At 45.3% G+C, this 22,479-nt stretch overlaps 1 protein-coding gene across 1 annotated transcript in view; it reads right to left on the reverse strand.

Moving 5' to 3' along the window:
- Window positions 1-22,479, reverse strand: part of MYO10 (myosin X) — a 226,595-nt gene that overhangs the window by 94,207 nt on the left and 109,909 nt on the right. Inside the window, exons 4-6 of the mRNA XM_054984586.1 lie at window positions 14,122-14,309; window positions 2,102-2,236; window positions 802-926 (exon numbers count right to left, since the gene is read on the reverse strand). Coding sequence (XP_054840561.1) covers window positions 802-926; window positions 2,102-2,236; window positions 14,122-14,309 — 448 coding nt within the window. The remainder of the gene's footprint in view (window positions 1-801; window positions 927-2,101; window positions 2,237-14,121; window positions 14,310-22,479) is intronic.

The following is a 22,479-nucleotide window of genomic DNA, read 5'->3' on the forward strand; positions in this document are numbered from 1 at the left end:
AGCCAAGGACTAATCTCAGCTTGAATGACAAAGCAACGGCTACATTTTAAAATGAACTTTAACATGCGGTTATTTGTTCACCATAGCTGTTCATGACATTTCTGAAAGGTGTTTGATACTGAATGTATGGAGTTGATCCAGCCATCATTTTCATTCTCTCTCACCTAATTCATCCCCTTATTATAGCTCCCTGCTGCATGGCTGGATCTTACCCACAGATTTTAAAAGACCTTGATGTTGCAACTAAAGATCTATTGGTTGGATCCAGACTAAACAGAATGGAACTTTCCAGCCTTTCTCCTCTTACTGATCTTTACAAAATGCTGCTCCTAAGAATGATGGCCAGGCACAGCCTAGCAAATAACAGGCGCCTTGGGGGGGGGGGGGTGACATCACACCTCTCTAGGAATCGCCAGCAATTCCTAGACAGGCCTGACACCACTTCTGGGTTTTCCTGGAAGTGACATCATACTGTTGGCTGAACAGTGTGATGTCACTTTTTTTTGTTTATTTTTCTCCTCCTGCTGCTCCCAGCCACAACAGGAAGAGAGGATTGCTGGCAGGACGGTTGCCTAGCAACACTGCTCCTAAGGGATCTGATGGGGACCCAAAAAATAATGTGAGGCAAGATCTGCAGCAGGAAGGGGTAATCAGTGGAAGTTGCCAATGTAGTCTGGATCTAACCCTCTGGGAGGGGAAGTATATGCAAAAAGACAGGCAAAGTACTCTTTGTTCTCCATATAAACAGGTACAGAGTTGTCATGCTGTAATATGAGGGCCATCACAGAAAACGCAGGATACAATCTACAATTTTTCCTCCCTGAATGTTGCCTTTCTGACAGAAGTTCAGTTGAACAAACTTCCCAAAACGACTTGAGTTGTTATTGTAAACAGTCTTTGCGTTGCCGAAAGCTTCCATAATTGGGCTGTGAAAAAAATGTAAAAAGGATTAATTAATGAGTGCCAACAACAGAAATTACTGTTTCGCCTGAATTTAAAAAGCACAGTTCTGTGTAAAGTGCCAACTAGCACCCTCTTAAATTGTTTATTCTTGGTTTTCAACTGAACTAGTTCATACTGCAGGTAAGAAATTCATACCGTAGTTTAATTTTCTTGCCTGAGGTGGGGAGAGAGTACTCACTCACACTCACTCTGCCTCGCTCTCACACATACACACCTATAAACAGCCAGGCCAAGGATATGGCTGGGCTAGAACCTTTCCACCTCCAACATTCAGTTTTTTATTTGATTTAAATGATTTAGGAGATATATGAGGAAACAGGAATTCCCCATCTTCAGTCTGATATGGTACAGTCCTATAAGTTTTACCACATGATAAACTAGATAGCCCAGGTGAGCCTGATCTCGTCAGATCTCAGAAGCTAAGCAGGGTTGGCCTTGGTTAGTAATTGGATGGGAGACCTGCAACAAAGATCAGATCTGCAGAGGCAGGCAATGGCAAACCACCTCTGCTAGTCTCTTGCCATGAAGATCCCACCAGGGGTTGCCATGAGCCGGCTATGACTTGAGGGCATTTTCCACTTCAAAGTAGATTAGACCTCAGTTTTACATCAGACATCTATACATCACTGGTATAAAATAGATAGATTTTGATTTTATTTCACTAAAACCGAAATATTAACAGAACTGTACTTACAAGCACATTTCTCTAGGCATCAATTAGGGAGTTTCTCACAGGCTTATTAAAGAATTTTTATGGCAATCAACACAGCAAGAGGAAGTATTTAATTTCCCCAAAATTATCAGAGGGAAACAAGGAAAAGCTAATGTTAAAATTTTAAGGGCAAATGCAGCTATACCTGAGTCTGGAAAAGATAGGATGCTTTCCAAAGGAGCAGATGTTTGTATCTGTTTCCCAGAATGCATCAAGAAAACGACGGATTACTATATTTCTGAAAACCTTAGACACGGAAAGCACCTGTTGAGGTGTACCCCAATCTCTAGTACTGTAACAGTTTTGATTTTTAACATCTCTGTGGGCAGCGGTCTGTTTTGAAATATCCTCTTTCTTTTTCCTTATAATAATTTTGTCTTTAAGAAAATTCTCAGGATTGCGGGTGACCCTTAGAACATACAATACCTGCTCTCCAAAATTGCTTGCTCAACACTAGAAGACTTCTCCTTACAAGAGAGTTCCAGCGAATGTTGGCTCACGGCAGATAAAAACTTGAGGATCAGTTTAGTGCTTTCCGTTTTACCAGCACCACTTTCACCACTGGAAAACAAAAGCAAAGTAAGATTAGTAACCTATACTAATAATGAGCTCCTGTGTTAGAAATTCAAGTTTACTAATAGTTGGGTAAGCACTTCTTTATGTAGACGAAGTGGACCTTTTGACTCAAGGTTTTCCTGCCACTGCTAAAGCTTTTAAAGGTCTGACTTGTTCCGTGCCATTATTTGTTTTGCTTTTATTTTTGTTCATGGGCAGGAGAGCAAGGCTTACTGTTTGCCTGCTTCGGGAGGGCAACATCCCAGCAGTCCAGGCCAGTGGGAGAAATGTACAGGGTGGAAATGATGTCACACCACATCTCAACATCATTTCTGCCCCCCCCCCTTGCTTCCAAAGGTCCTGGGCCTTAAGGTGAACTTATAGATAGTCAGGCAGAAGAACCATTTTTAAAAGATAAGTAAAAGAAACCGAATTAAATCAATTTGAAACAAGGGTTTTTTTTTTTGTTTTTGTTTTTTACAGATAATGAGACATTGATGTGTAACACTGCTGGATTTTGCAAAGAACATGAAGTCTGAGAATGATATAAAACAAAATCTTTTCTTCAATGAAGTAAATTTACAGCTGCATATTGGTATTATTTGACTAATATATAAATCTATGTTGAGAGTTCAAGGCATCATATCGTTGGATCAGAATACAGTATAAATGTTTTTTTCGACAGCCTAATGCACTTTGTTTTACTACTACTACTCTCTACAATTTTACTGCTAAAGTATGTGATAAAGAAATGCTTTAAAATAGTATGTGAGGAAAGGAACGGCTTCTGAGTCTTCCACACCATGGTACTTACGGCGTACTATACTGCGAAGGGCCAAACCCACAGAAATGAAGAGACAATGCAACCAGGCATTAAAACTTTCTACTCAACCTTTCACTCAACCCTGAAAGCCTGATGGATTTGGGCAATGAGGTGGTAGATGAAAAAAATGTGCCTGGGATCCATTTTTGTCACCTTTTTTGGGACCATGGGAAAGTGCGCTCCCAGAAAAGATGATAAAAAAACAAAAGCCAAACAGTCTGCAACCATTTTGAAAATTGAGATGTCTGGAGTCAAGGGAAAAGCCACCAGTGTTCGGTGAATGGGCTGTCCCTTTCAGGACATGTGGAAAGGGCCAATGATTGAAGGAGACAAATGAATCTCCCCAGACAGGGAATTCTATCATTTTAGTGCCATGACTGAGAAGATCCTTTCTCAGGTTGCCACCCATCAATCCCTAGATGGCGTGGGCACCCAAAGAAGGGCCCCTGAAAATGACCACAGTGGTTGGGGAGGTTCACATGGAAGAAGGTGACCGTTAAGGTATGTTGATCCGTTATCCCAATAACAACAACATCATTTGATTTATAGACTGCCCTTCAGGACAACTTAATGCCCACTCAGAGCAGTTTACAAAGTATGTCATTATTATCCCCACAACAAAACACCCTGTGAGGTGGGTGAGGCTGAGAGAGCTCCAGAGAGCGGTGACTAGCCCAAGGTCACTCAGCTGGCTTCACGTGGAGGAGTGGGGAATCATCTGGGATGATGATGATGATGGTATGTTAATTCCAGGCTGTACAGGCGTTAAAGGTCAAAACCAGTAATCTCGCTCTTATTAGCATTGAAATGAAGTTATCATTTATTTGGAGTACTATGAGATGTTTGGGATTTGTAGGAGACAAAATGGCACCCCACAAGATGAAATATAGGGGGGAAAGAAAAACAATTGAGAAATCTCCTTCCCCACCCCAAACAGTGCAAAATTGCACTGTCCCCTCAGCCTTGAATCTCTGCAGTCCACTAATATTGCCCTGCAGCGCTGATTGTGGAGGCTTATGGATAAGTACGAGGGAAGCTGTTTATCCAGGCCCAAATCCAAGCACTATGGCATGGTAAGAGGGACATTTTAACCTCCACCTCCCTATGCAATATGGGAAGGTTTGGGGGGAAATCGGGGCTTAGGGATGTGTGAATCAAAATATATATTCCCCAACCCTATTTTCATCCTCTGCAGAATATTTTTATATTTTTAGCTGTTCTGCCTCCTTTGCAGCTAAGGAATCTGTGAGGAGGCACTTTTTTAATCCTAATAAATTTATCTTCCTCCAAAGAATGTTTTTATCATCAGAGGTGTCAGCTGTCAAAAACTTGCAGAGTTCTGGATTGTGTGTGTGTGTGTGTGTGTCTGTGTGGAGGAAGAGAGGCTGATATTTTAAAATGAACATCTCACAGTATGTATGCCCTGACAGTAATTCCCTCCCCACTTCAGGATACTTTCAGTTGTTGGGGGACTTATTTTTCCCTGTTCTCCTTTCCAGTAAGTAATATATTCAACTGACCTTAGCATTCCATATCTTTCAGACGGCAACGAAAATGCTCAATACTCACCCTCACTTTCCTGAACTATTTTTCTTTTGATGAGTATGTGGGAAATCCTACCTTGTTTATGGGTGACCCCCATTGCACTGCCTATCACATTCACTATTAGCAAGTGTGATGTTTCTTCCTTCAGCAGTATGGATTTCACATCCACAGTGAAAAACTTCGGAGCGGGGCTGCCATTCAGCAGCAGAGGCATTTGCTTTGTATGCAGAAGGCCCCAGGTTCAATCGTGGGTATTTCCAGTTAAAAGGATCAGATACGAGGAGATACAAAAGACTTCCACCTGAGATCCTAGAGACCTGCTAACAGTCAGAGTAGACAATATTAACCTTGACAGATCAAGGATCTGCCTCGGTATTATGCAGTGCCATGTTTGTTCATGTGTGCTAAACCAGTAGATCAGATTGTCTATGGGAGTGTGAAGAGTTGCTGTGTCCCCTTCTTCCACTCAATGCCCCACTCAATGGGTGAGGGAGCAGGAGAACATCATACACATGAGTCAGCAGATTACTCCTACTGTGGCAGTACTGTGCCTGCCTTGGGGCTAGGCTATGGCAGAACGTCACCCGACCTGGATAGCCCAGGTGAGCCTGATCTCATCAGATCTCAGAAGCTAAGCAGGGTTTGCCTTGGTTAAGTAATTGGATGGGAGACCTGCAACAAAGACCAGGGTTGCAGAAGCAGGCAATGCCCAACCACCTCTGTCAGTCTCTTGCCATGAAAACCCCTCCAGGGGTCGCCATAAGTCAGCTATGACTTGAGGGCAATCTCCATCACCATGGCAGGATGGCAAATACTGCAATGCGAAGTCAGAGATAAAGATGCCAAGTAGATCGGGGTCTCTTGCCTCAGGATTGCCGTGTCCTGTTGCAACCCAGCCGCTTTACAACCTCATGATTTCAGCCTGCAAGGGTGCCCCAGAACTGCTTGCAAGAGCTTAAAAGCTAATCAAAAACAGTGAAGTGCACTTTTGACCCTTCAGCACAATGCAGTCCTAAAAGCACTTCAGTTCAAAAAAGAGGCAAGACAGATACCTCTAATGGCCAACCCAGTCCCTTGTTTTATCTTGCTTTCTCAGAATCAATCTTCCCATGAAAAGTTTGGTGCTTATCCAAAGCTGTAACTTGTTTTATGTTTCTCTTAAGGCCATCAGAAGACACTTAAAGGCAATGATCCAGTATCAGACTAATTTTACACCTCAGGCACACTTACCTCACAATAAACTAACTCCTTCCTGCCATTCCCTCCCCTCCCACAAAAAAACCTTGGCTGCTTTGATTTTTTTTTTAAGTCTAATTTCTTTTAGTTACAGGTTCCACACGTACACTATAATAAATACTTATATCCCAGGCTCCGAACACACAATTGGCAGTTGCCAATGGAGGCCAAAAGTGTAATTCTGGTGACCAGTAGAAACCAGAGTGAACAAGAGGTAACTAATTATGCACCACCAGAAGCAATGGGGATTTAAAGGGGAAGAAGAAGGTAAGGTGTAAATGAAACAAATTAGTGGGAGGAAATTCTCACAAATCAGATCCCAAGACAAACAGGAAAACAGTACAGAAAATGCTGGAGCGTGACAAGTTGATGACAACGGCTATACGCTCTGTAAAAAGAATGTGCACAAAACACAATAATTGAAGCATGCGACCACAACCTCAACAAATGTATGTGTATTTTTAAAGTCTCCTCTAGTGGATTCCTTTATTTATACAATCCACTAGAGGGAGCTTGCTGCCTTTAAAAACACACCTAAAATCTATGTTGGTTCATAAATTCACCAGTCGCTGAAGTGCACGCTACAGGCACAAACTAAGATGTTAAATAATAGACCGGGTGGGGTAGAGGAGCAGGAGGGCTGAGAGAAATCTATTCAGAGGGGAGAATTTAGAGCCACTTTCCCTATTGCGCCTACTTTGTGGATCTTTTCCTTTTCCTGGGTAAGGCTGTTTTGTATAAACACTTTCCCTTGCATGGCTTTTGTAATCATGGTTGAGATATTCTCAGATCTCCCTGCACGCGAGACAAGCCTAGAGAGCATCAGTTGTATGGTCTGGGAGCCCTTTAGCGTTCTCAAGTGTTTCACTCATGTGCATCTTGTAGTTTCCAACCCTGCTTCATTTACAGACTCGAGCTAGGATGGGGGTCATCAACCCACAGGTTGGGGCCTTCAAGTGACATGCTGCGCCTGCCAGCCTCCAGTGGAGTCTGGAGATCTCCCTGAATTACAACTGATCTCCAGTCTATAGAGATCAGTTCTCCTGGAGAAAATGTCTGCTGTGACCCTCGCCTCCTCCAACCCCACAGTCTCTCCGATCCACCCCCAAATCGCCAGGAATTTCCCAGTCTAGGTTTGGCAACGCTGTGGCATGCAGAACAAGGGCTCCCTGCTTCCTTCCTGTGTGTGTGTGCTGAGAGGAGCAATAGTATCATGTGGTGAAGTACTTTGGGGTGGAGGGGATCCCTCCATATCTCCCAGGCTTTTTCTTCACTGTGACACACCTCCTGATGCTTATGTAACCCCCCAGGACGGAGCTAACTGGTTTAGCCCAGCAGGGGAGTATCTGGAGCCAGGCAGCTGAGGAAGAGGCCGGCTGCTGGGAACTTGATAACATTTTACATACTCTTATCACCTTGAATAAGATAAAGTGGTGTATGTGTGTTATAATTAGTGGGTATTATTATTGGAATCATATTATTCGTGCAGGGCTGTAATTCCCCAAGAAGAGGGCAAAAGCCTGGGTTCCAGTTGGAAGGATTGCGGCAAAGGACTCTAAAGCCTGACGGGATCCGACACGTTGAACTTGCTGACCTTGAGTGGTTTCAAAGACATTGTTGGCTCAAAGTTTCTGTTTTTGTCACATTTATGAGTTTAGTTAAAGAAAAGGGGAAAAAAAGAGTTGCATTGTTCTAATTGTTAAACAGTTTGAGAAAGAAAAAAAAGTCTTAACGTACATTTGTGTGAAAGTTTGCTTCCTAAATTAGCCTCCTAGAACGCATACAACAGAGGTTAGTTACATTTAGCTTAGGCTGCCTCTCCTTGGATCTCTTGGTTTGCTGCCCACACTACTATCCTCGACATCAGCTCTCCCCCACCCCCCACACACACTTTCCTAGCAGGCCACTATGATTTCACATAAGGGCTCCATCACTTTCTTTGCAGCTCAGTGGGCATCCAGGGTTTGGAAAGGTTGAAGATGGGTGGGATAGGAAATAGCGAATACTACTAGTCATTCACAATCCTGCAGGAAATATCCCTCCTTCCCATCCTTAAACAAGGCAAGTTTGCTTGGACATGGGAGAGTGGATCTGGCTGAAAAGCCGTGGGGCCAGCTCCTCCAAACATGAGCTTCCTCAGAAAAGAAAACTCAGAAAAATGTAATATTCCCCCAAGAATTGGCTGAGCTTATGAAAAAACTGAACTTTCCTAAGTGAGCTAGGGAAGAGATTGTCTTCCCGTCCATTCTATCAACTCCCCTTGTTCTTGGAACTTGGGCATGAAAAGCAACATAGATGCATTCAGATGAACCTGCCTTAGTTCATCAGTGTTAATAACTGTTCCTTTGAGTGACAGCATCTCTCCAGGATCTCAAGTGGAGGTCTTTCGCAATCCTGATCCTTTTAAAACTGGGTATGTTGTGGAATGATGAATCTCAGACCTTCCGCGTGCAAACAGGTGGAGTGCTACTCCCTCTCAGTGAAGCAACATCCTCAAGGGGAGTGTCATAGCTCAGTGGAGAAGACTCTGCTTTGTATGTAGAAGGCACCAGGTTCTATCCTCAGCATCTCCAGTTAAACAGATTGGGTAGCAGATAATGTGAAAGCGAGACTGGCCTAAATGTGTTTTAATTGAGTTGTCCTGTTCTGAGTTAAATTATTTAATATGTTTATATTTTATATTCTTATTGTTTTATATTTGTATGTTTTATTTTTGCTGTACACCGCCCTGAGTCCTTCGGGAGATGGGCGGTGTAAAAATTCAATTAAAGTTAAAGTTAAAGTTAAAGACCTCTCTAGCAGAGACACTGGAAATATTTCGCTTATAATGGATAAAATGTAGAAGATGTCTTAGTCCTGTAAATTTGAAAATGATTGCATATCGATACATTTTATAATTTGATTGTAAGATAATTAGTTATATAAAGCTAATTGGTAGAACAGACTGTATAATATGAAAATATTGGCAAAAAGTCAACTTTGTTATTGATAAGTAAAGTATAAGTAAAAGGCAATGATAAACAGAGGGAAAATGAGGTGTTTTTTTCATTTTTTAAGATGAGTAGAAATAGGTTAGAATCTTGTATAGTACTGTATATTAATACTTTTAAAGGCTATGATAATCAGTTACATTAAGTAATGTGAATGTTATTGTTAAAAAATGGAAAGGACAAGTTGGAGCAATAATGAAATAATGAGGTTTTTTATCATTAAAATAACAAGCAAAAATAGGTTTGAATTTTATGTGTGTAGTATAGGTGGAAAAATTAATTAGGCGTAACTAGTATTTTAATCACTATTCTAATATTGATAAAGGTTATGATCTTTGTACTCTGTATTTTAACAATCCTTGTAGTACACAGTTTTACATTTGTCTTGATTGTCCCCCTTTCTTCCTCTTTTGCTTTAATAAAATAAAAAAGAACCAGCTAATATTATTATTACATCAGTGCTTAGTTGTCGTGGCCTCTTCATACATGCCCAGGGTAATTCCGATTGCCACCCTGGGGTCAGGTTGCAATTTTTTCCAGGTCAGTTCAGCTAGGGATCCTGACAGTGTTCTGCCATCTTCCAGGCATGGAGCAGGGGTCACTGGGGGTGTGGAGGGGAAGGTAGTTGTGAATTTCCTGCATTGTGCAGGGGGTTGGACTAGATGACCCTGGAGGTCCCTTCCAACCTTATGATTCTACGTTTCTTTTCTATGATTCTATACTCAGTCACCAAAACCCCTCATCCCAAATGATCACTTATTTAACACACTATCAGTCCACAGCCTTTTTTAAAAAAAAAGCATTTCCCCTTGCTGCTGGACATTAAAACTTTTGTCACGGGCAAAGAGAACAAAAAAGGAGAATAAGCACAGGGGGGGAAATTAACGTTTCTGATCCAATATCTTTCCCCGCCCTTTTTTTGAAACGGGCCCAAGCAAATGTGCACTGGGGACTTTTTCCAGAACAGTAGGAATGAAAGACAAACATGTCAACACTACAGAAATTGAGAAACATTGATTGAGAAGTTAGACTACCAAGAGCATCACCAATAATGAATCACGTTTGTCACGGGACACAGATGAGAGAATACCGATAGATGCACTGTTCCTACCGTATGTGGAATGCTATCTATCACTGACAACACAACACTGCTGTTTTTGTCTGCCACTGCCAAAAAACAAAACAAAAACATGACGAACGTTGAAAGGATTTCCTGCTGTCTCCATGATGGAAAACCACACGCGTTTGACAGTTCGAAGGATCTCTATTCTACACCCATATTTTCTTGGCAAGGTTCCATCCCGCTCTCAGCTGTGCCTATTCTCTGCAGCAACTTGCTTTCATTGAACACGCTTGGTTTGTTTGTAATAAACCTTCCTGGCGCAGTCTTTCTAGATGTGTGTTTCATATCTCAGTCCTTAAGAATTTTTAAAAAGAATGCAACAGAATGGGTTAGGGCAGATCAACTGAAGCGCAGTCCGGACAAGACTGAGGTCAATTAAGGATTAAGGACTCTACCTGTCCTGGAGCAGGTTCCACTTTGCCCAATGCAGCAGGCTCATCGCTTGAGGGTGCTGCCTATACTTGGGAGGCATGGGGTCTCCTCTGTGACAAGTAGGGGCTTTTAGCTTTGGCCGATATGCCAGCTATGGCCGTTCCTAAGCTGATTCCGCACACGTTGGATAATGCACTTCCAATCCTCTTTAGAGATCATTTGGAACTGAATTTTTCGAGTGTGAAACAAAAAACCCACTTCCAAACAATAGCTAAAGTGCATTGAAAGTGCATTATCCAACATGTGCAGAATCAGCCCTAGTAAAGGGTCATCTGTCCCCAATAGGGATTGCAAACCAGGGAGAAAGATGGTTGTTGTGGATTTTCCCAGCTGCATAGCTGTGGTCTTGGCATTGCAGTTCCTGACGTTTCGCCAGCAGCTGTGACTGGCATCTTCAGAGGTGTAGCACCAAAAGACAGAGATCTCTCAGAGTCACAGTGTGGAAAAGAAGTTGGCAGGCAATCTCTGTCTTTTGGTGCTACACCTCTGAAGATGCCAGTCACAGCTGCTGGCGAAACGTCAGGAACTGCAATGCCAAGACCACGGCTATACAGCCCGGAAAATCCACAAAAACCATCGTTCTCCGGCCGTGAAAGCCTTCGACAATACAGGGAGAAAGACTTTAGATGCTCCTAGAGCACTGCATAAAATATTGCCCACTTAGTTTAATACACATATTGGATGGCTCCAGACTACCATTTCTGCGGGTGCCAGGGATTCTGCCCACAGAATGCAAATCTACCCTCCCCAGCCTGACTGTCCAGGAACTGGATGGGGGACATTTTTGCTGTTGCGGGAGGTAAGAAAGTCACACACTGAGGACAGAAATCCTTGCGCCCGTGGAAACACTGGTCTGGATGCCAGCCAGAGTGATGTAGCCTTTCGGGAAAGGAATGTTTCAGCTTCAAGAAGAGTTTTACTTCTCTCTAGCTTCATCAGAAAAATGGCTCTACACTCCTAGCAAACAAGGGCTGTAGAAGGGATTGAGGCAAATGTTTCAGGGGGTTTGACCTGATTTTAAACAACTTCGATAAGACATATGAGAGCTTAATAATATCAAGATAGCCATGCCTTCCAAGCTCATGCACCTAAGAGCTAAGCTACACAAGACAAATTAGACAAGGAGGAGCATGTGAAGGGAGTCGCAATGTTAGCCGGGAAGCTGAGTTTTAAGAGTTTGGAAGGCTCTATTTCCCCTCTCTACAGAGCCAGGGAGATGGCTGCTCAGAAGGTTTGTTTTCACCTCTTAAAAAGGGAGGTGAAACTGACAGAGCCTTTGGGAGGCAAAGAGGAAATTAACAAACCCTCTGAGCAGGGATCTCTGGGCTTTGTAGAGAGGGGAAACTGACAAAGCCTTCCGATCTCTTTTAAAACTCAGCGTCCCGGTTAACATTGCGACTCCCTTCACGTGCTCCTCCTTGTCTAATTCGTCTCTTGTAGCTTGGCTCTAACAGAGAAGTATATGCATGTGGAATCATCCAATCAACACACAATTTTCATATGAAGAGGACACCTCAATGTGAAGTAGTCATATAGCACAGCAGCACGTCACAGGGCTGTGTTATTTCCAGGGCCGGCGCCAGAGTTTCTGGCACCTGCGGCCACGAGCACGTGCACTGTGCGCGCACACACCTCTGACTGTGTGATAACGTCACGTCATCACGCAGTGCAAGATGGATGGGGCGGCACGCGGAAGCTTCTCCGTGCTCTGCACGCCGCCCCAGCAGCTGCTCGCAGCTTCTGCGCCCGGCTGGGGCATGTGGGGGCGGAGAAGTGTGCAGCAGAGCTGGCGTGGCTGGCTGGCGTGGCCCATGCCACTGCCGCTGCCACACGCCCCAGCTGGGCACAGAAGCCCCGAGCCACTGCTGGGGCGGCGCACGGAGGCTGTTCCGCGCGCCGCCCCAGCAGCGGCTCATGGCTTCTGCGCCTGGCCGGGGCGTGTGGGAACGGAGGAGCGCACAAGACAGCCCCATGCCGCCGCCGCTGCCACACGCCCCAGACGGGTGCAGAAGCTGTGAGCCGCTGCTGGGGCGGCGCGCGGAGGCTGCTCTGCGTGCCGCCCCAGCAGTGGCTCGCGGCTTCTGTGACCGGCCGGGGCATGTGGGGGCGGAGGAGCGCGAAGCGGAGCTGCCATGGCAGCTGCAGCCAGCCAGCCAGCTCCATGCCGCCGCCGCCGCCGCCACGCGCCCCAGCCGGGTGCAGAAGCTGTGAGCCGCTGCTGAGGTGGCTCACGGAGGCTGTGCTCAGCTGGGGCGTGTGGCAGCGGCGGCGGCGGCATGGAGCTGGCTGGCTGCAGCAGTAGCTGCAGCCCAGTCATGCCAGCTTCACTGCGCACGCCTCTGCCCCCGACATGTTCTCCGGCACCCCTCCAGTGCCCTCGCGCCCGAGGCCACTGCCTACCTGGCCTCCATGGGCGCGCCGGCCCTGGTTATTTCAATGAGTTCGTATGAGAAACTACATGACTGACTGTTCCTCCAGCTTGTTCCTCATCTTTATATGCAGAAATTTAGGATGCTAATAAGAAAGGTTCTAGGTTCTAGGCCAGCAATTTCCCCAACAGGCTATATTCTTCTATATGCAGAGATCACCTACCAGTGGTCTGAAGTGGTCCCAGCCCAGGGAAAGTTTTGCTGCCAGTTTCCATTAAACAAACAGATTTCCCCTTTAATTCCTATTCAGAACCGCGTAATTTAGGGCTGACAATTCTGGATTGGGAAATTCCTGGAAATTTGGGGGTGTAGCCAGGGGAGGTCAGGGATTGGGGAAGGAACTCCGCAGGGAATACTGTCACACAGTCAGCCCTCTAAAGTAGCTGTTTTCTCCAAGGGAACTGATCTCGGTAGTTTGGAGATCAGTTGTAATTCCAGGAGATCTCTGGAGGCTGACAACCCTAACTGTATTGCAAAGTGGAATTGCCACGTGCGAACGGGTCTTTTCTTGGCAGACCCACTTATTTCGGCACGCTGCAGTATTACTAGCAATGTCAGCACTTACATTTGAAAAAATTAACAACAACAACAAATTCCCTCTCTGGCTAGTGATGTTCGGTTTGCAGATTCTGGAACAATACAGGCACCAACGCCATTTTCAGGGGACAAAAAGGCACAGGAAAGAGTGGTGCAACATTCATGCAAATCCTCATAAATAAAGTGGCACTGCTGGGAATACCAATGAACATCAAGGCCAAGGAAACTATTTGATCCTCATTAAACCAATGCACAGTTACATTCAACAATAGAGAAAACGAGCAAGCTCCATTAGGCAGATTAAGCCAACCTACAAGAGTCGTCATTCCTGTTGTTTGGCTATTTATGAGCTTCCTAAAAATCTTCCGGGGGTGTGTGTGGATGTGGTTATTCAGGACTCAGCGGTGACAAATTAATCCTCTGCACAGCAAGGCACAGCCCAGTGGGGAACCGAAGAGTTTGGAAAGAAAATGAGGATCTAAGAGAGCAGGCCAGAGCTGAAGTGTGTGAAGTGGGAGATTTTTTTCATTAAATGGCCGCAGGACATATATCGGGTAAGACAGCTTCGTCATTCAAGGAGTGATCGGGATCATGTGGTGAAGCTACATTTCCACAAATCTCATGATAAATGGCGTTATGGGGGAAAGAATAAGAGCGCTTCCCACCTCTCCACATTCAAACAATAGTGGCGATCTCTCTTCCCCCCTACCCCGCACCAGACAAACACACAGACTTCAAGTTCTGCAACGGGAGTAATTAAAACTGCATTCAGGTACCTGATGAGAACACACTGGTTGTCATGACGTTTCCATAGGCAGCGATAGCATTCGTTAGCCACTGCAAAAATATGAGGTGAAATCTCTCCCAGGTGGTGCCGGCTATATTTCTCCACAGTGGTGCGGTCGTACAGGCCAGGAATGATTTTGTAGGGGTTGACCGAGGCAACAATGGAGCCGATGTAAGTCTGAGGGGAAAAGACAGACATGGGATTTAAGGGCTTTATACACATGATGAAAAGGCACTGGGTTGGCAGGCGTATACTTGAGAAGGCACAGCACAGAGTATGAGCCTGCACGGTAATACCCAATACTTCCAGAGAGCACATAAGTGGGATAATTCGCCTCGGCCGCCAAAGGAAGTACTTTGCACAGTATTTCACCTGCTATGACTGCAACTTGCAGATCAAGATTTAAGACACCAGGAAATTCTGCTGCACAAGCCTATGGTTGCCAACCTCCAGGTGGGGCCTAGAATTCTTCCAGGATTACAACTGACATCCAGCTGAGAGAGATCGGTTCCCTGGGAGAAAGTGGCAGTTTTGGAAGGTGGACTCGGTGGCATCACAACTCTGCTGTGCTCCCTCCCTTCTCCACATTCCATCCTCCCCAAGCTCCACTCTCAAATTGCCAAGAATTTCCCAACCCAGATAATAATAACAATATTTGATTTATATACTGCCCTTCAGGACAATTTAACGCTCACTAAGTGTGGTTTACAAAGTATGTTGTTATCCTCATGACAATCACCCTGTGAGGTGGGTGGGGGTGAGAGAACTCCAGACAACTGTGACTGACTCAAGGTCACCCAGCTGGCTACAAGTGACTCAAACCCGGTTCTCCAGATTAGAGTCCTGCTGCTCTTAACCACTACACCAAACTGGCTCTCAGAGGTGGCAACCCTACACAAGGCCCACACAGATGCTCCAGAGAACCACGGCTGCATTCGAGCAGCACTCCTTCCATTTGTTTCAATACAGATTGTGCTAACTTCTTGATAGGCTGTGCTCATAGACTACGTGCAACTCAGCAAGAAACTGTCACTTCACTCATACTTAGGTAATTCCAGTGTGTTAATCCCTCCACCACACCTGCATCCCTTAAGATGCTTTTGATGTCGCACTGAGCAGAACTGAATTGTGTGCACAGAGCTTGTGTAGTGGCTTGTTTTTTTAAAAATGCTGTTTGTGTTTTTATGCACACTTGGGTCTTAGGAAAATACAATTTAACCCCCCATCCATCAAAGAAATACATTTCCCAACAGCAGAAAGAATCCTTTCAGCTTACGCATTTTGGACTTCAGTCACCCAGTTAGGAGGGCATGATACATACACATGTTTTCTTGTCCTTTATCAAAACAGACAAAATATAAGCTCTTTCCTGGGACAGTGTGAAGGTGACATTCATAGGAACCGGAGCTTCTCTGGAGTGGCTACACAACCAACCCATCCTGATTTGAGCAAGAGCAGCCTTCTTCTGAAATGCTGCAGTTCTCTATTTCACAAGAGCTTCGGTATAAAGCTTCTGCATGGATGCATCCATTCATGCAACTGGAGCCTCTCCACTAAATCCCAGCAGGACTGTGATCCCACTGCTCACCCCAAACCCTGATGGGAACAACCCAAATGTATAAACTGTGCCTTAATCATTGTAACACAGTAATTCATTGGCCTAATTTGATTTGGCTTTTATAAAGAAGCACGTTACGGCAGGCTGATCAGCACCTGCTTTTAAATGACGAACATGATTGTTTACAACTGGAAATGAAATGTACATTTGTTCCTTCGGAACCACTATTATGAACCCATTGGAATAAATGGATTCGTTTATCAAAACAAGATGCGATGCAATCACAGTTAACAACATGGGATAGTACAAGTGACAAACAAGCAATGAACCCCCCCCCCCCACACTGCTTTAGGAGATGGATCATTAGGAGGCTTAATGGCTGCTTTCAGACATTCAGACAAGCTACAGTTACAAAGTCATCAGGCACAAACACAGTTTGCTGGTGGGCTCAAACATACCCTTCAGTTCCCCCATCTCCCTTCTCCTTTAGCTTGATCAATATCCAATTCACCATGATGTCCAAAATGGAGGAACCTCAGCGAACTGGAGCTCAGTCTATCCGTTTGTTTACTCTGAAGAAACTGGGGTTCTCGTCTGGGATCAAACTGGGAGATCTGAAGTAAACAAACTAGTTCACCAAGGTGCCTGCATTCTGACTGATTCTGCACTGGGCAGGGGGTTGGACTTGATGGTCTGTATGGCCCCTTCCAACTCTATGATTCTATGACTCCAGAAAGAATTGGATGTTGACCAAAACGTGAAACTGTCGATCCAGTTCCGTAGACTAGAGACGAGGGGAGATTCCAGGACTCAAGGGTGTGTGTGAGTGTTTGTACCCAACTAGAGTTTAAGTTTGCTGTAGTGGTTAAGAGCAACAGGATCCGGAGAACCGGGTTTGATCCCTCACTCCTCCACTTGAAGCCAGCTGGGTGATCCGGGGCGGTCATAGCTTCTCGGAGCTCTCTCACCTCCACCCACCTCCACAGAGTGATTGTTGTGAGGATAACAACAACACACTTTGTAAATGACTTGGGGTGGGCGTTAAGTTGTCCTGAAGGGCAGTATATAAATTGAATGTTATTAATATTATATTATATTATATTATATTATATTATATTATATTATATTATATTATATTATATTATATTATATTATATTATATTATATTATATTATATTATATTATATTATATTATATTATATTATATTATATTATATTATTAATGGCTGAATACAGTCAATGAAGCCACACCACATGTTTTAGATTTAAAGATTCTGTGGATTCCAGGAGACTATGACATTGACAACAGGGGGCTGAACACTTCCATAGATTCCGTGTTTTCTAATTCTACAAATTCTGTTGACGGAATTAGGGCTGCCTTGTCAACTAAGAGATCTAACACAGTGTGAGACATTACTGAAGAAATCAAGACAGTCGAAAGATTTTTTTTTAAATCTCAGATGAATAAAGTACTAGCGAGTTTGAATCATCTAAAGGATTCAGATAACATTTAATGGGAATGAAATGTCAAGTGATATTTTGGGGAAGAGCTATTACTGATGCAGGGGAGCTGATACATCTTTGAGAGTCATTATATAGTTCCTCGTGGATAGACGATATCCCAAACTGAGCGGGTCCCCACCGAGGCGGGAGCATGAACCAGGCTCTGCCAACAGCCGCTGCAGCCCCGAACTCCTGGGCTCAGGCGATACGCCAGCCTCAGCCTCCCAACATCAGGGATTACAGGCATGCGCCACCACACCCGGCTGAGTCATTATATATGATTTGATAACAGTAATACCCGATTCTAGCTAGACTCAGTTATGGCCTAGATTCTACATTAAATCTCTGCTGACCGAAGGGATTTATGTCAGCAAAGAGAGACTTCCTTGCACTGTGTAATTATTTACTTCATTTATACCCCACTTTTCTCCCCAATGGGCACCCAAAGTTGCTTACGACATTCTCCTCTCCTCCCTTTTATCTTCACAACAACCATATGAGGTAGGCTAGGATGACAGTGTACAACTGGCCCGAGGTCATCCAGTAAGCTTCCATGGCACAGTGGGGATTCGAACCTTGGTCTTCCAGATCCTAGTCCAACATTCTAACCATTGCATGACGACGACTCTGGTGCCACTAAGTACAGCAATGGTTAACTCCAGGGTTTTTTTTCTGGGAAAAGAGGTGGTGGAACTCAGTGGGTTGCCCTCGGAGAAAATGGCGAGTGGAGGGCAATCTGAACCCCCCTCTGTCTGAAGATCAGGGGGCGGGGCCACCAGCCATGTGACCATTTTCAAGAGGTTCCAGAACTCCGTTCCACCACGTTCCAGCTGAAAAAAAGCCCTGGTTAGCTCTACGATCTCCATGTCAAGCAAATGCATTTATGGAGTTCCATTTGACAATCACACCAACATGCTGCAAGTTATATCAGAATTGTATTCTGCCTGCATTGTTATTCAGGTTATTCCCCACCTCTACAAAGTATGGCAAACTTAAGAAAACCAAGCAAGCTTGTTGAAAGGACCTACAAAATTTGCCAAACTAAAACTATTTAATAAAACGGCTTGCTGAAAATGAAAAAGAAGTTTCTTGCTGTTCTCTTGCCTTTAGCTATTTGGAAGACCCTGCATATCACCTTAGAACTGCCTCACTTTGCAAAGTCTTCAGGGCTTCGCTTTTAAACAAACATACAAGCTCAAAGGCGGTGTCTGCCACATGAACTGAAACAGCCGAAGACTCCAAGTCTGAAATGTCTCAGATAACTGCCAGAGATTTCCTTTAAATTTTGGCATATATACTCCAGGCCTCAAAATCATCCCAAACCCGTCAGCCCAACATTCTGGCCTGGAAACTTGTAACTAGTTCTAAGCACCCAAGAAGTTTTTGAACTAGTGCTTCTGGAAGTGGGGGGCTCAACCTGCCCCCACCCCAAAGCAAACTATTTTTTTGCCTAGTGGAATTTCAAAAGTGGTTTGTAAAAGTGGAATGGGGGGGGTCACTGTCAAATTACGTATTTGTTCATAGATAGATAGAAATATACACACAAACTCTTACTTTATGTACAGATAGAAGATGGTGGTGGAAAGTGCTATCAAGTTTGAGCTGACTTATGGTGACCCCTGCTGCGGTTTTCCAGGCAAGAGGCTAACAGAGGTGGTTTGCCATTGCTCCCTGCCTCTGAAACCCTGGTCTTCACTGGAGGTCTCCCATCCAATTACTAACCAAGGCCGACCCGGGTTAGCTTCTGAGATGTGATGAGCTCAGGCTTGCCTGGGCTATCCAAGTCAAGCAAGATAGGTAGATAGGTAGTATATTTTTATCCTGTCTTTCTTCCTAGGATAGGGTTGTCAGCTCCCAGTTAGGAAATTCCTGGCGATTTGAAGGGTGGAGCCTGGGGAGGAAAGGGTTTCAGGAGGGGAGGGACCTCAGAAGTGTATAATGCCATAGAGCTCACCATCCAAAGCAGCCATTTTCTCCAGCAGAACTGACCTCTATAGCCTGGAGATCAGTTGTTGTACGGGGTGATCTCCAGCCATCACCTACAGGGTGGCAACCCTATCCAAGGAACTTTGGGGGCATATGTTGGTCTCCCTTTTTACCCTCCCATTAACTCTATGAGGTAGGTTAGGATGAGAGCATGAGACTGGCCCAAGGTGAAATAGTCTTTAGCTTCTGCCTCCACCAATAGCCAATCAGATATCTCACAAACAAGACCCAAAGGTCATAATCATGCCCGATTTGCTTTTGGTCACCTAGTAATCAGGCATACTGCCTTGGGATATGGAGGCTCCATTTTTAGCTACCAGTTCCAATGGCCGTGGATAAATCATTCATCTTGCAGCAACAGCGATTCGGTGCTAGGCTTTTCCTTCTCGTCCTTCTCCTTCTGCCCCCTTATTAGGAAGCTCATTGTTCTTGTGTGCTTTATCTGCTGAACAAACCAAGGAGGCCAGCAATTGAGCACAAGCTAGCACAAAAGACAAACACAAGGCAGTGCCGCTGCTTGGCACGCCGCTTCTTCTACTGCATTCTAAAGAGAGTCTTAATTAATGGCTGCATGCACGCAAACAGCCTTGATTTACCAACCTTGTGGTCAGCACAGCCGGCCCTCTAACTTGTCTCATGCTAATTTGGGTGGGACCTCGTCCAATTCTCTCCCCTAATGATAAGTTGAAATGTTTGAAGCTCAAACGTCTTTCATAAAAGCAACAGTTTAACATGTTGGGGTGATTATACGCTTCAAGAAGCTGCTACCCAGTCAAACCATTTCTGTTATGGAAATGTCAAACCCTATAATCATGTTTTAGGTTTGCAAAAAAGATCACTCACACAGGGCACACAAGGTGTTTTAAAGAGAGAGATGATTTCATTTCGCTCAAGAAGAGTAGTTTTCCTCCCTCTCATTTCATCCTACAAACCAGTTGCAAAAGAAAAAAACAGCTTTCAGAAGAGCGTGCATCAAGATCAGATAGAACTTCTCTCCTCCAATACCAGTAACCTGACTTTAAAATTATTCCTACTGGCAGAGCGGGAAGAAGGGAGATTTATGTACATTGCTGCTTAGTTGAGGGAAGGAATCAGAGCACAGGAACACACCAACATCGTAGATTCACATCCTGAACAACTGGCATTGCAGATCACTCTTGCTTGGCAAATGAGAAAAAGCCATCCAGAGATGGTCTTCGAAGGAGAAACCACTAATTAATTCATAAAAAGGGGGGAAAGATGGAACTAATACGGAAAGGCTAACAACACTCTGGGTCTACTGCAGAAACTGGTTTGCAAATCAGGCACCAGGCTTGAACAGAGTTCTTCCCCTCCCAGCCTTAAATTGTTCAGAGATAATGTGGCAGAACCCGCAAGATTCATGGGGAAATTCCATCTTTCCCCTGCTCTCTAGGCTGCCACCTCCCTGGTCAGCCTACCCAACTGCAGCAGCTCCACCTGCCTGGCTTCTATGGTGGCAGCACCGGTTCCTTCCCCTCCCCTCCTGGCACTGCTGGTGCCATGTACCTGGTTCAGGCAGGCAACTCCTGCTCTCTTTCATTCCCTCAGAATAGTAGCGAAAGATCTAGTGATGTTGCATCACAAGATCTCATTTTTTCTGCCCACAAAATAAAAAAAGATTTTTGGGCAAACCCAGAAGCTGAGCCAGTTTATATAAACACCCCTGCCCCTACTCTTCACCTGATCCCAGTGTACAGGTTTAACAATCTGCATGCCAAGGTCCCAATTCAGAATAGATATAGGATATATGTGAATTCTAGCCAGGTAGCCCCTTTTCCAGGATTTGAAACCAGCTGCACGCCCTGTGTAAGCTTCCTCCATGAGCGCTACTATGCTAGGCGCCGGCACACCTGACCTTGATTCTGGGAAGCCGTCAGGGACAGTGAAGGTTCTTGCTCTGTAGAAGGATGGGGGGGGGGGGTATGCATCACCCTTGCTCTCTCTCAGTCCACTTGCAGGCCTGCTCAATTTGACAGAGTCCTGGCTGCCTCCCCTTTCTCCTTGCTTTTCAAAGCCGCTGCCCTCCTCACCTCCTCTGGGCTTGCTCTTCCTCCTGTTCTTCATCTCTCTCATTCCTACTTCTTCCAGCTTCTCACTCTCTCCAAACTCCACCATGCTCCTACACAACCCATCATGCCCTGTGGGTGGACTTCCCTTTTATCCTTTCATCTCTTCCCTGCTCCACCTGTCAGCCACTCACCCCTCCTGCACTCTATCCACGGCCCTGGCCGACTCAGGCAGTTGCACCTGGGCTTGCTCTGCTAGCTGATTGGGGCAGGTACACCTGTGCCTCCTTGGCTGGCTGCCAAACTTTTCCTGCAGATTGCCTCAGGCGGCTTAACCTGGGATTGTTTTGCCCCTGGCTTCTCCTGGACCAGGCTACTGCCTTCTATAGCTGGCCTGCAGGCTGGGGCATAGCTCTGTGCTGCTTTGGCTGCCTTTTCTCTCTGTCTGGTAAGGCTGCTGGCTGACTGCCTTCACTTCCTGTGCCTCCTCCCTCGGGTCTACTCCCCTCCTGGGGGTCCTCACTCTCTCTGCCCGGCCCCCTGCCTTCCCATCAGAGGGTGGGGCTAGCTGGCTTCCACCTGCCTCGTCTGACTCTCTGAGGCTTGGGTGCTTCTTTGCCCTCCTGTGGCGGGGATGCCTCCTTCCCCCCTTCTGTTGCTGGTCTACTCTGATCCTGGGTGCCCACTGGGGTGGCTGGGTGGCTGTCCCCCAACTGCCTCCCGTCCCCTTCTCCTGGTAAGTCTGGGGGCTGAGCCTCAGACCCCGGACACCCTGGTTGCAAGAAGAACCCTGGTTAGTGTTAGCTATCGCTGGTGTTAGTGTAGATGTGATGATCAAATGCAAGGAGAGGGTGGCTCCCAATTGGAAGCCCATGGTTTCCAGGGGGTCACCTATATTCCTGGACTACTGAACTCACAGGAAACCGAGGAGAAGGTTCTCTCTACTGCTACTGCTTTGGCAGACCTGCCTTGGGAAAAGCAGGCTTACTGAAAAAGAGAGAAAATACTGAGGAAGGAGACAGTCGCGTAGCCTTCGAGGGGCAAGAATATCACCTCCTGGAGAGCTCTAGAAGAGCTCTACAAGCTCTCGAAGATTCTGTGCAATGCACAGCACAAATGCTACGAAGGGCCACAAACCTTGTTGAAATGCTCAGACCAACGTGGACAAATTAGGCTGCTTTATCCTGAGTCAGACTCTCGGTCTCTCGAGGTATTCTGTGTCTTCTGCCTTCTCTGTACACAAGACATCGTATTTCCAACATTAAGATGTAAT

The sequence above is a fragment of the Eublepharis macularius genome, chromosome 7 (genome assembly GCF_028583425.1).
Source record: "Eublepharis macularius isolate TG4126 chromosome 7, MPM_Emac_v1.0, whole genome shotgun sequence".
Taxonomy (NCBI): Eukaryota; Metazoa; Chordata; class Lepidosauria; order Squamata; family Eublepharidae; genus Eublepharis; species Eublepharis macularius.